A 13,616-nucleotide genomic window follows, 5' to 3' on the forward strand; every position below is an offset into this window, starting at 1 on the left:
GAAAGATCAAAACCTTAGGCAAAAAGGTCGGGAGGAGGGCAGCTTAGAGTGTTTTCCAGTTTCCGAAAGCAATTATATCATCGCAAAAGGAGATTCAATTCATTGTCCTCCTCTTCCAACAAGACCCACAAAAGAGCAAAATATCAGCCTCTCTTCCTGCTATATGCTTAGGTTATGACAAAAAATTCTCGCTGTTATCCAAAACTCCCTCGCATCTCCCTTGGATTTTTTTTTCCAATTTTGAAATGAAATCCCACCCTGTTGGATTCCCTAGGGACTTTCTCCTCCTTCAGTTGAGTATTGACCTCATTGTTTCTCTGCAGTTTGGCAAAGGCTATTGCTTCCCATTTTTTTCACACACACATCCTGTCGGCCCCAGCACAAAAGAAGAGCAGAGCAGCCCTTGAGGAGAAAGATAATCAAGTCCACAGCGACAAAGAGGAGGAGGAAAAAGCCTGGCCAAGGAAATCTAGAGAATTCAAGGACAGACATTCCTCTTTGCTGGAAAACAAAGTTTGGGGTAGGCAAAGCCCAAGGCCAAGTAACAGAAAAAGCCAACATTTAAGACCAAAGGATGGGTCAGCTTGGAACAATCGAGCTCCCTAAACCTAAATGTCCAGTAACTGAATCCTATCTTTCTTCCACGACGAAACAGGAAATGCACTTCACTTGAACTAGGAATGTTTTGATTTCAAATGATTAAAGGCTCCCCAACAGTAGAAAAGCCCACCTAGGAAGGGAGAAACTGGTCACCCTCCAGAAGCTGCTGGACTCCCAGTGGCTGGACCACCAGTTTCCCACTCGACTTTGAACGACTAGAACAGGCCTTTTCAACCTTTTCACCCATTGCAATATCCAAGTACCACCAATCGCCTAGCAAGGTGTCAAAAACTTGATGACCAAAAAAAGTGCCCCCCCCAAGCCACAGCCGAGCAAGACGCCTGCCTGCCCATCCGGTGGCGCTCTTCCTCCTGTCCGAGGTTTCCATTGTTGTATTTCTGTTGAGGATTGGAAGCAGGGGAGGGGTGGGGGTGTTTGGTTTTTTTTTCCCCCGTTTGCTGGGTGGTTGCAGCAGGTTTTGGTCACTTCACATGACCCTGGGACACTGTGACAGCCATAAATATGAATCAGTTGCCAAGCATCTGAATGTAAATCACAAGAACCTGGAGATGCTGCAAAATTCCAGCTGATCGGCACTTCTTCTGGGATCAGCAGAACCGCCAGGATCCGTGCTGCTTTCCAGATGATTGGCACTTCTTCTAAGCTCAACAGAAGCGGCAGGATCAGCGCCGAGCTCCAGCTGGAGCCTGGGGCTCATCCTGGCGCTTCCCCTGAGCCCTGACAGCCCTGAAGAAGCATTGATCCTGGCACTTCCGCTCAGCCCTGACAGCCCTGCAGCTCCAGCCATCTCTCTCACTCAGGGTTGTGCAGTGCTGCCACATGACCCTCCTCCGCTACCACTTTTCTAGGATGGTCGTGTACCACCTGCCAGGTGCCAATGTACCACAGGTGGTACCCGTACCACTGGTTGAAAAGCCCTGGACTAGAAGACCAATTCAGAGGCATCATGGTTCAGAAAACCAGCTCATTTTCTCCAGGGAAACAGAAAGCTTTACTTCATCTGAGCGATCACACAATTCACTCAGAGATTTTACCAAACTGCAAGTGCAGGTATATTTATAGTGATATTTAATTCCATTTTAAAATAAGAAATTCAGCATTTTGTAGATAGTTTTGCTAGGTGGAAAAATAAATTCAGTCAAGATATCAAGTAGTTGGTTTTTAAAAAAAAAGCTTTAAAAGGTCACTCGGTTTTAAATGCCCTGGATGGAGGGCCTTGGATATGTCTAAGCCAGGGGTCTTCAAACTTGGTAACTTTAAGACTTGTGGACTTCAGCTCCCAGAATTCCTCGGCCAGCTATGCCATGCTGCTGTACTGCTCTAAACAGTACCAGCAACATGGGAAGTGATTATGAGGGCAGGACACCTGATGGGAAAACTGCTAAGGTATCAGGTGGGAAAGAGCAGGCCTACACATGAAGATTCAATTAAACTGATTCATTGCTAAAAGCTTATGTAGAAGAATCTTCTCAACCAATGATCTGGCACACAAGGGCTTAACTTTTCCTGTGGCTACATAGGTGATGCCCACAGACCCCTGCCGCCCCTGTTGTGCGTGAGCCCCCAGTCCAGAGGGAGGAGCCAATGGAGCTGGGTGCCGCCAGGTCCCGTCTATCGGTGACGGAAATGGACAGACGACGATCGGAGGGGTTGTGTTTTTACTGTGGGGACCCTGGACATTTGGCTGCTTCTTGCCCGAAGAAGCGTCAGCGGGCGTCAGTGACCAAGCCTGCCCCGAGAAAGTCCCCTGCTTTGCTATCGGGAAACGGCCCGAGCCCGATCTAGACGGTGTGACAGATCGGGCGACCCACAACGATCACGCCGAGCGACGCCGTTCCGACGGTGCCTGTGAACCTCCGCGGCATTTGATTTTGGAGGCACGACTGATCCTTCCTGGCAAGCCAGAGGGGATTCCGGTCCATGCCTTGATTGACTCTGGGGCTACCACTAACTTTATGGATTCGGCCTTTGTGGCCAAATGGGCTGTTCCCCAGTGTCCAGTGGATCCGCCCATGCTTGTGGAGACCATCGATGGTCGAGTGCTCCTGTCCGGGCCTATCACGGCCGCCACGCAACCCGTGTGTATGGCCATCAGTACCCATGTGGAGGCCATTCAGTTCTACGTCACTTCGGATCTGCACTTCCCCGTGGTCTTGGGACTGGCGTGGCTCCGGGCGCATGATCCACAGATCTATTGGTCTCAGAACTTGGTCACCTTCGCAAGTTTGCAGTGCGTGGACCACACCCGCCATATCTGTGCCGGCCAGGTGGAGGGTTCCCCAGGGGTTTCCTTGCCTCCCGAACTGTCCGACTTTGCTGACGTGTTCAGCGAGTCAGAGGCGGACCAATTACCCCCGCACAGGCCCTACGACTGCTCCATTGACCTAGTCCCTGATGCGCCTCTCCCAGTGGGGCGTTTGTACTCCATGTCGGAGCCCGAGTTGGCTGCATTGCGGGACTTCCTGACGAAGAACTTGGCTCGTGGTTTCATCCGGCCCTCATCCTCGCCAGTGTCTGCGCCCGTGCTCTTCGTCAAAAAGAAGTCGGGCGAGTTACGGCTTTGCTGTGACTACCGGAAACTCAACGCTATCACGGTGCGTAACCGCTACCCGCTGCCCCTCATCCCCGAGCTCTTGGACCGACTCCGGGAGGCTAAGATCTTCACGAAACTGGACCTGCGTGGAGCTTACAACCTCGTCAGGGTTCGGCCGGGTGATGAGTGGAAGACGGCGTTTGGTACTCGCTATGGACATTTCGAGTACACGGTGATGCCGTTTGGCCTGACCAACGCCCCCGCTGTGTTTCAGCATTTTATGAATGACATCTTTCGGGATCTGTTGGACCAGTTTGTTGTGATTTACCTGGACGACATCCTGATTTACTCCCCGTCGCGTGAAGCGCATCATCAGCATCTCCGTCAGGTCCTGCAGCGCCTCCGGAAACATCGGCTGTTTGCCAAGTTGGAGAAGTGCCAGTTCTACCAGGTGACCATTGATTTCTTGGGTCACCGCATTTCTCCTGAGGGCATCGCCATGGAACCGAGTAAAGTTGAGTCGTTGCAGAGTTGGCAACCCCCGCGTCGCGTGAAGGATATTCAGCGACTTCTTGGATTTGCCAACTACTATCGGACATTCATCCCTGGCTTTGCTGCCTTGACAGCCCCCCTCACCCGGCTCCTGCAGAAGAAGACTCGGTTCCAGTGGAACGCCCCCGAACAACAGGCGTTCCAAGCTTTGAAGGACGCCTTCATGAAGGAGCCCATCTTGAAGCATCCTGACCCGCAACGGCCGTTTGTCGTGGAGGCGGACGCCTCCGACATTGCCATTGGGGCCGTGTTACTCCAGGCAGCGACGCCCAACGGTACCCTTTTCCCTTGCGCGTATCACTCACGGAAATTGAATCCCTCGGAGCGCAACTATACCATCTGGGAGAAGGAGCTGCTGGCCATCAAGGCGGCGTTCGAGGCTTGGAGGCATCATCTGGAGGGGGTGCGGCATCAAATCGAGGTCCGGACGGACCACAAGAATCTGGAAAGCCTGCAGACCGCTCGGAATTTGAACCAACGCCAGATCCGGTGGTCCCTCTTCTTTGCGAGGTTTGACTTCCGGGTGCGGTACATACCAAGCGGGCACAACCAGAGAGCGGATGCTCTGTCCAGGAAGCCCGAGTACACCCGAGTGGAAGACAAGCTTCCGCCCAGGACCGTGATCCCCGTCGAGTCTTTTGCTGCGGTGCGGGAGCCGGTGGATATACGGGCTCGGATCCGGGAGGCGCAGCAGCAGGAGGCGTGGGTGGCTCAGCGGAAGGAAGAGGTGGGGCCAGATTCGCCTTGGTCGGTCACGGATGGACTCCTTTATTATCGTGACCGGCTCTATGTTCCAGGAGGGCCACTCAGGGGACTTGTCCTCAGCCAATGTCATGATAACCCGGCTGCGGGGCATTTTGGCCTGTTCAAGACTCTGAACCTGGTCTCCCGTACATTCTGGTGGCCCCGAGTCCGACACGATGTCCAGTCTTATGTCACCTCCTGCGTCCCATGCAGGCAGGCCAAGTCAGCGACAGGGGCCCCGCCTGGTTTACTGCAGCCTTTGCCAACGCCCAAGAGACCCTGGGGGGCTGTGTCCATGGACTTTCTGACGGATCTACCCCCATCCTCCGGCTTCACGACAGTGTTTGTGGTGGTGGACATGTTGACCAAGATGGCGCACTTCATCCCCTGTCGCGGCTTACCGTCAGCTCGCGCCACTAGTCGCATGTTCATCCAACAGGTGTTCCGGCTGCACGGCCTTCCCGATAGAGTCGTCTCCGATAGGGGGGCCCAGTTTACAGCCCGCTTCTGGCAGGAGTTGATGCGGGCGTTGGACATTAAGGTTTGCCTCTCGTCCGCGCATCATCCTCAGACCGACGGGGGTACCGAGAAGGTCATCGGCATTTTGGAGCAGTATCTGCGCTGCTACGTTAACCTGCAGCAGGACAATTGGGTGGACTATTTGGCCATAGCCGAGTTTGCCTTTAACAACTCGCAGCACACCTCCACGCAGATGACACCGTTCTTGGCCAATGTGGGTTATCACCCTCGGTTTTTCCCCCTTTCTCCCGTGGACTCACCGGAGCCGGCAGCGAACGAATTCATGGCGGAGTTACAGGCGATCCATCGGTTGGTGCGACGGCAGCTGGAGAAGGCCAAGGCCGACTACAAGAGGTTCGCCGATCGGTCGAGAAGGGATACGCCTCCATTATCGGTGGGGGATCGGGTCTGGCTGTCCACCAGGAACCTACCATCCACTCGGCCGGCGAGGAAGCTGGACCACCGTTACCTTGGACCGTTCCCAGTCGAGGCCGTCATCAACCCGGTCGCCTATCGTTTAACTCTGCCACGTTCCCTGCGCGTGCACCCCGTCTTCCATCGGTCCTTGTTGGTCCCCGAACAACCGGCTTGTCCACTTCGCCAAGCGGAACCTCCCCCATCAGGACCTCGTGATGGCGACAGCCCCCCCGAGTACGAGGTCGCCAGCATCAGGGATTCCCGCTGGCTGAAAGGTCGCTTCCAGTACCTGATCGAGTGGAAAGGGTACGGGCCGGAGGACTTCACATGGGAAGACGCGACCGCCGTTCATGCCCCTGCGTTGGTGACTGCGTTTCACGAACAGTTCCCATCCCGACCGCATCCGGATCGGCAGACCCGGGGGAAGGGCCCTGCGGTGCGGGATAGTGTTGTGACTCAGGGCCAGCCTGTGGGTCCGACAGCCGGGTCCGATGTATCGGAGGACTCAGATGTGGGGGAGGAGGGAAACGAACCGGCTGATGATGATTTGGAGGCTTTGCAGAGTCCTCAGCCGGGAACCTCTTCTCAGCTGTGTGAGCCCGAGAGTGCGGAGGATGATGACCCACAGCTGGCCCTGTTCAAGGACGCCCGACGCAGGAGGCAGACGAGCAGGGACAAACAAAGAAAGGCTATGGGACTCCTCGGGAGGAGGCACAGGGAGACCACGCCCTGAGCTCTCTATAAAAGAAGTGTTTGGGGAGGGGCTGGTTGCTGAAAGCAACTTTTCCGTTTGAGAAGTCAAGCTCTTGTATTTTTGTAACAGTGTAATTAAAACTTGGCAGAAGCCTTTTGGTCTTGGACGCTTTCCAGACTCTTCTTTTGATTAGGGGTGCGAGAAGAGGGCTGGTTCAGAACAAGCAGGGAGCAGGGGAGGAGGAGCAGAAGAAAGTAGCCACCAGTTCAAGTCTTCCCCAGATGCGTGCTGGGACTGGACCGCCATCCCCGATCGCTTTTGCCACCGCTGAAGCCCAGCCGTGCAGCCCATATGGTGAGACTGTGGGTCAAGGGAGGGGGATTGGAGAAACATATGGCTTGCAAGGAGATGTAGATTGCCTCTTAACCCCTCCATTTCTGCTGCTCCTCCCTGCTTCTTGGCTCAAAATCCTGTGCTTGGCCCCTTAAGCCCCCTTCCGTCCCGCTGTCTTTGCTTCTCGTCAATTGCTCCTCGTCTCCCGGCTATTAATACCGTGTTTCCCCACGGTATTAACTGGAAAATAAGCCCTAAGGTGTCTTTTGGAGCGAAAATTAACATAAGACCCAGTCTTATTTTGGGGGAAACACGGTACCTAGAGAGTCTACCTTGGATAACTAGAACACAGCCCAACTCAGCAAAGGAAGAGATCGATGCCATGAAAGCCTTGGTGGAGCAGTGGGCTGATGCCTCCTTAAGTAACACAAGCTGCCTGCAATTAGTGCAGGTTCGAGTCCCACCAGGCTCAAGGTTGACTCAGCCTTCCATCCTTCCGAGGTAGGTAAAATGAGGACCCAGATTGTTGGGGGCAATTAAGCTGACTTTGTAATAATGCCGCTGGGTGGGGGGGCGAAAGCCCTAATAAGCCCTAATAAGCAGGCATATACCTAGAATGAAGGCTATTGCTAAGCACGTTGATTTGTGCTTCTTAAATTGTAAGCCGCCCTGAGTCTTCGGAGAAGGGCGGGATATAAATGGGATTTTAAAAAAAATCCTGTTTGGGAAAATACAACCAGATTGATTGATTCATCTTTCCTTACCGGAATGTCAGCGTCTGGCCACAACAGTAAGTTGGAGCCTTGGAATACAGCACCCCACCTGCCTGCGAATCGTTTCGAAGGGCTATGTTTCTTCGGCTGCTCAAGCTGTAGCCCTCCATACCTGGAGTCCATTCTAAGGAAAGAAGAACCAACAGTAATGCAGAGGCCCCTGGCCTGGAAAAAACCTACAAAACGTAATATTCTTAGTTCACTGACACTACAGGCTCTGCCTTAGATTTGAAAATATGTGCTTTGCTTCCCTTTAGTTACATTGTGTACACATTCCAAGATATAGGAAAGTGCACAAAGAAGAATGTACAAGTAGCCCTCGACTAGTAAATTAAAGTCAAACTACAGGTAATCCTCAACCTAGAACAGTTTGTTTAGCGACCATTCAAAGTTACAACGGCACTGGAAAAAGCGACTTATGACTGTTTTTCACGCTTACGCCCATTGCAGCATCCCCATGGTCATGTGATCAAAATTAGGACCCTTGACAACTGACATGTGTTTGACAGTTGCATTGTCCCCAGGGGTCATGTGATCACCGCCGTCCCAGCCAGCTTCTGACAAGCAAAGTCAATGGGGGATGCCAGATTTGCTTAGTGACTGAATGTTTCACTTAACAACTGCACTTAACAACTGCAGTGACTCACTTAACAATTGTGGCAAGGAAGGTCATAAAATGGGGCAAAACTGCTAAGCTGTCCTGCTTAGCAATGGAAATTTGGGGCTCAAATTACAGGACTAACTGTAATTCACAAACAATCTGATCACATACAAACCTATGAGCTTTACCAATGACAGAAGCCTCCTTATGATCAATAAGCTTCCATTTTTAAAGGAGAGCTCAGAATTAAAATGTTGCTTAAAAACCAGTTTTAAACTATTTCATACATATATGCTCTGCGCCTGAAAATGTATCAATATTTCATAAAGCTAAATGTTTGCATAATAAATGGCCTTAGCACCAAACAAATGTACCTGAATGTGAAAATTAATCATACAGAGCAAACGCCTGACAGCAATAGACTAGATTTGCAAGTCAAGGGAAAAAAGATGAAGCGAGACTGAAATATTTTTATTGCAGAATAAAATGACCAAATACATACCATGAGGCACTAATGTGGAACGCCCAGTTTGAGAAACACTCCATGGACTCCATTCCTGACGGCCGTCTCCCCGTGCACAAACCTTGAACTGATAATCGATGTTGGGGTCGATGTGCAACACCATGAATTCTGTGTCTGAACCGATGTACGCATCTTCAAAATGGCAAATGGTGCTCTTGCGATACTGAAGTCTGTAGTCCTGTGGGATAAAGTCCTCATCAACCTAAGTAAAGAGGAATTACATTATTACCTATCATAAACTCTTCCTTCTTTAAACATTGTTTTAACTAGCTTGTTTTCTGAAATGCAAAGACTTCAAGTTTAGACTTCAAGCTTGATCGCTCAGATGCAGTAGTTTGCGATTAGCAGCACACTGGGGATGATCAGCCATATTACAATGGACACAATTGCAAAATTACTATTGTGGGGCGAGCAATTAGGCACAAAACACATTTTCCAGTCTTACACCAGCCAGATGTGGTGGTATCCTGAGAATTCCAGTCCCAAGGAATCTGGAAAAGTGATATAAATACAGCAGTGGCCAAAATTGTGGAAACCTTTTGGGAAAAGTGTGTTTTTGAGTTTTGATGGCTAATAACACCACTTTTTTTGGAGTAGTACCATAAAATTATATATCAATGGAAAGATAATTTAATCAAGAATGTAATGCAACATACTTTGTTCAATTATCTGTACTGTATCCTATGCAAAGTTATAGCCAAATAACCAGAAAAAGGAAGCACAACTTGCTTAGGTTGATATCAGGTAGCTTTCCTTCATCTGATTGTAGCCAATGAGCATGAGCATGAGAGAGCCAATCAGGTGTCATCTTGTTTCGGCAATGAGCCAATCAGATCACAGGATTCAGTTATTGATGTCATGTATTTGAGCTGAGAGGAGAACATTTGTCAAGTGTGTTATGTGATTGCTATCAAGTTGGTTGGGTTTTTTTTTCTCTTTCATTTAGTGAGTTTGTAAAATGTAATAAAATTAAAGTAATGGTGCAAAGAGTTGACTGGTTGCCCAGAAAGCGATGTAAAATAGTATTATTAAGTGAACAAGGCTACAGTTATAAAGAAATTAGAAGAAAAATTGGTGGAAACTTAACCAAAGGTGGCATTTCTACTGTACACTTTTCTCCACAATTTTGGTCACTAGTGTATTAAGAGGGAGAAAAAAATCACATAGAATCTATTTCACAATATGCCAGTTATCAGACAGCTATTAAATTAGTTACAATTTTAAAAGAATGCTATCTTAAATAGAAATCAATAAAGCCCACATAATAACCACTATTCATTGCATTAACCATTATCTGTGTTCTGTTCTCAAGGAAGAGATTTTCATGTGAAAGGAAAAATCCCAAACCTCTTCCACATATAGGTAGTCCTTGACTTACAACAGTTCATATTTACAACCATTGCAGCATCCCCATGGTCACATGATCAAAATTCAAATGCTTGGCAACTGGGTCATATTTACGACCATTGCTGCTTTCCAAGGTCATGTGATCACATTTTGCAACCTTTGGACAAGTAAAGTCTGTGGGGTAAGCCAGATTCACTTAACAACCATGTTGCTAACTTAACAACTGCAGCGATTCATTTAACAACTGTGGCATTGTAAAATAGGGCAAAATTCACTTAACAACTGTCTTGCTTACCAACAGAAATTTTGGGCTCAGTTGTGGTCGTAAGTAGAGGATTACCTGTAATGTGTTTCTGCCCATTGCAAAAGCACCACCAGGCTGTTGGGTTAAGAACAACACGAAAGAAAACATCTATGTATCTGATCCTGAAAAGGCTGCTAACTCACCTTGCACCATCGTACTAAGATACCCCCAGGCTTCTCAATCAGTTCTTCTATTTGTATCGGTGGTCGAGATGCTACTGTTCCATGGCTGAAGATGTAGCTTTTCATTATTGTGAAAAAGGAGTCATCCCATTGAGCAGATAAGTTAGCCACATCAACCAGCGATGGCACTTCAGGTAAACTAAAGAGAGGAAACGTTATCAATACATAATAGGTAAGGATCTGTTTTCACTCTGATCATTTAACAATGTCTGGAACTAGATTAATTCCTCCAGAGCCACTCAAATCCATATCTTCTTTATTTTTAGCATAAAGAAAAGCACATCCAAACAGGTATAATACGTTAGGCTATGGATTTCTAATCCCCAACCCTACCTCCATAAAGTTGAAGGCGGGGTTCTAGCATCACCTCCTCTGTGCCCATAATTTTGCACCTCGTGTTTCCCAAATGGAAAATATAAATTTGAAAGGTGGTGAAGATGGAATGAAAGAACTCTGGATTAGTTAAGTTTCTCGCCAAGGAAATATTTCAGAGAATTCATTGGGCTGGTTTACTTAATACCTATCCCACCGTGGAGACAACTTTCTCCCTTAAAATAATTATTTTGAGTCTCAAATTTACAGGTAGTCCTTGACTTATGACAGGACACTTACAACCCCCCCCAACAAAAGCTACTTAAAGTTATCACACACACACACACACACACACACACACACACACACACAGAGTCATGTGATAGCATTTTGGGTGCTTGGAAACCAGCTCACGTTTACAGCCATTTGCAGCATACTATGATCACATGACTGCAATTTGCAACTCTTTGTTGGTTTCTGGCAAAAAAAAGCCCACTGAGGATAAATTCTCTTAACAACCACTGCAAAACAAAATGTTTAAAAAATCAGGTCTGGATAGGTGATGCTCAACTTATGACCATAATAATTCCAGGTTCAATTGCAATCGTAAGTCAAGGACTATCTGTATATTCTTTTCAGCTTTGCTAGTTCATTATAATAATTTTGAGATTTGGGGAGCGCTCAGATTTTCCTCTGAGATAGTTCACTCTAGTGAAGATTAGTTTAGTTACTCTTTTGAAAGGAAAGCTTTTCAATATAAGTCAATGACCTTCTGAATAGTTGTCAAACAATGCTGTCTGAAGGTTAGAAGTTGCTATTATAAGCCTCAGTAGACCAAGCAGTTTAAACTGTGCCTTAGAAATGGTAATTCTGCATCATTCACATAAACTACCCTAAGTGGAAGAGGGTCCTCTGCAACCTAAGGATATTTCTGTCAGCTACTGACTGTGAAAATCCAGCCCTGATCTGTGGCTCTTACCTGTCCAGCTGAATATGCAAAGCCTTTCTTGTAAAACTGCACAGCTTGTCACTGTTGTCCCTGGTAATTCCACAAATGGCACTTTCACCTGTAATGCAACAGCGGAAGAGATTATTGCTAAGAAGGGAGTCTGGGACATCACAGCCAAGGGCAACTGATCCACAGGCTTCGGTGACATTCGCTTCTTCTTTGCAGACATTCACCTGAAGTGTATATTTATAGCCACCTTGACAATCCGTGAGGCCCAAAGGCTATGGATCCTCAGATAAATTCTGATCACCATGGAGAAATTTCATGACAGTTAGAACAATCAACCAGTGGATCGGCTTGCCTTTATTTAGAAGTTGTGGATGCTCTGGAGGCTTTTAAGAAGACATTGGGCAGTCATTTGTCCAGAATGGTGTAGGCCAGGGTCTCCTGCTTGAGAAGGGTTGGACTAGAACAGACATGTCAAACTCGCAATGTCACATGACGTTGCGCAATGTATCGGAGCTTTTTCGCCATGGCCGGCAATGGGGTGAGCGTGGTTTCCCGATGATGCATCCGGCCTGCAGGTCAGCAGTTTGACACCCCTAGACTAGAAGATCCCAAGGCCCAACTCTCTTATTCTGTTATTATTCTGCTTTACTGGCAGCTGGCTTTAGGACTTTTGAAGAACTCTTTAGGAAGGTTACAATTCTGTGACTCAACGGGCTGATATGGGTGGTTCCCAATTTCCTCCCCCCTACAAAACCTGGGTTGATGTTTTGCTCCTACATCTCCCTCTACGCTGCTTGATGTAGCTGAAGGGAAAAGGAAGAACACGCCAGGGTCTTCCTATGCCCTCTGATTTGCCATAAGAAGCAGGTGGATGCTGTTTCTCTGAGCCGATGATCCAGAATTTTCTGTTAAGACTGTCAAGCTTAAGAAGCTGCTGCTCAACGTCCAAAAACCAGAGGTGCCTCAACCACTTTTTCATTACTCCGTTCTATCTTCCACAACCATTTTCCAAACAATTCAGGAAGATTGGAGAATGGGAAAGAATATAGGGTATGTTACAATGGTATCTTGGCACAAGACGAAATACAATGCCTGCACATTCTCCACTGAAACCAGCATTAAATTAGGAATTTTCCTCTTCATTCACATAAGAGAAATGACAGTGACTAGTTTGGAAAAAAGAAAAAAAAACAGTAAATTAAAGTCAAACTACAGGTAATCCTCAACCTACAACAGTTCATTTAGTGACGGTTCAAAGTTACAACGGCACTGAAAAAAAACCAATTTATGACTGTTTTTCACACTAACAACCATTACAGCATCCCCACGGTCATGTGATCAGAATTCAGACACTTGGTAACTGACTCATATTTATGGCGGCTGCAGCATCCTAGGGGCATGTGATCACCTTTCGTGGCCTTCTGACAAGCAAAGTCAATGGGGGAAGCCAGATTCACTCAACAACCCTGTTACTAACTTATCAACTGACATGATTCACTTAACAACTGTGGCAAGAAATGTCATAAAATGAGGCAAAATTCACTTAACATGTGTTTTCACTTAGCAACAAAAATTTGGGGCTCAACTCTGGTCGTAAGTCAAGGACTACTGTATTGGTTTGATATACTGGCTCGTCGAAAAGTTAATGCCCATGGTTTCCTTAGCTGAATTAAAATGAGAACTGTGGTTAATTAAAGGCTGCCTGATTGTCTGGATTACACTGTGAAAGAAAGAGGAAATGGTTTTGAAAGCAAAAAAGACCCCAAAATTTTAGGCTCAATTGTGGTCGTAAGTCGAGGACCACCTGAAATGGGTTCAAAACAATCCAGTTTTTTATTTATTTATTTATTTATTTATTAAATTTATATACCGCCCTTCTCCCGGAGGACTCAGGGCGGTGAACAGGGCATATAAATAGAAATACAAAAGTTAAAAAAAGGATTAAATAATTGCCCAATTAAAACAATCACAATATAAAACCCATTAAAACCCTAACGTTCCCCCATCAGGCCAGGCCAGCTTGTTCAAATAAATGGGTCTTTAGCCCGCGCCAGAAGGAGCGAAGATCCGGTGCCGTCCGGAGCTCAACCAGCAGTTGGTTCCATAAAGCCGGGGCGCCCACAGAGAAGGCCCTCCCCCTGGGGGCCACCAGCCGGCATTCTCTGACCGGAGGCACACTGAGGAGGCCCTCTCTGTGGGAACG

The 13,616-nt window shown here is 47.7% G+C and overlaps 1 protein-coding gene across 2 annotated transcripts in view; it reads right to left on the minus strand.

Moving 5' to 3' along the window:
* The window catches only part of CRLF3 (cytokine receptor like factor 3), a 43,096-nt gene that overhangs the window by 11,233 nt on the left and 18,247 nt on the right, over nucleotides 1-13,616 (minus strand). For both annotated transcript variants that reach the window (XR_014491317.1, XM_083353629.1), the window contains exons 3-6: nucleotides 11,435-11,522; nucleotides 10,105-10,282; nucleotides 8,290-8,512; nucleotides 7,178-7,310 (exon numbers count right to left, since the gene is read on the minus strand). Coding sequence is in view for 1 of the 2 variants with exons in the window: in XM_083353629.1 (XP_083209755.1) it covers nucleotides 7,178-7,310; nucleotides 8,290-8,512; nucleotides 10,105-10,282; nucleotides 11,435-11,522 (622 nt within the window). In the remaining variant the exon portion in view is untranslated. The remainder of the gene's footprint in view (nucleotides 1-7,177; nucleotides 7,311-8,289; nucleotides 8,513-10,104; nucleotides 10,283-11,434; nucleotides 11,523-13,616) is intronic.

The sequence above is a fragment of the Vipera ursinii genome, assembly GCF_947247035.1.
Source record: "Vipera ursinii genome assembly, chromosome: 2".
NCBI classification, from domain to species: Eukaryota; Metazoa; Chordata; class Lepidosauria; order Squamata; family Viperidae; genus Vipera; species Vipera ursinii.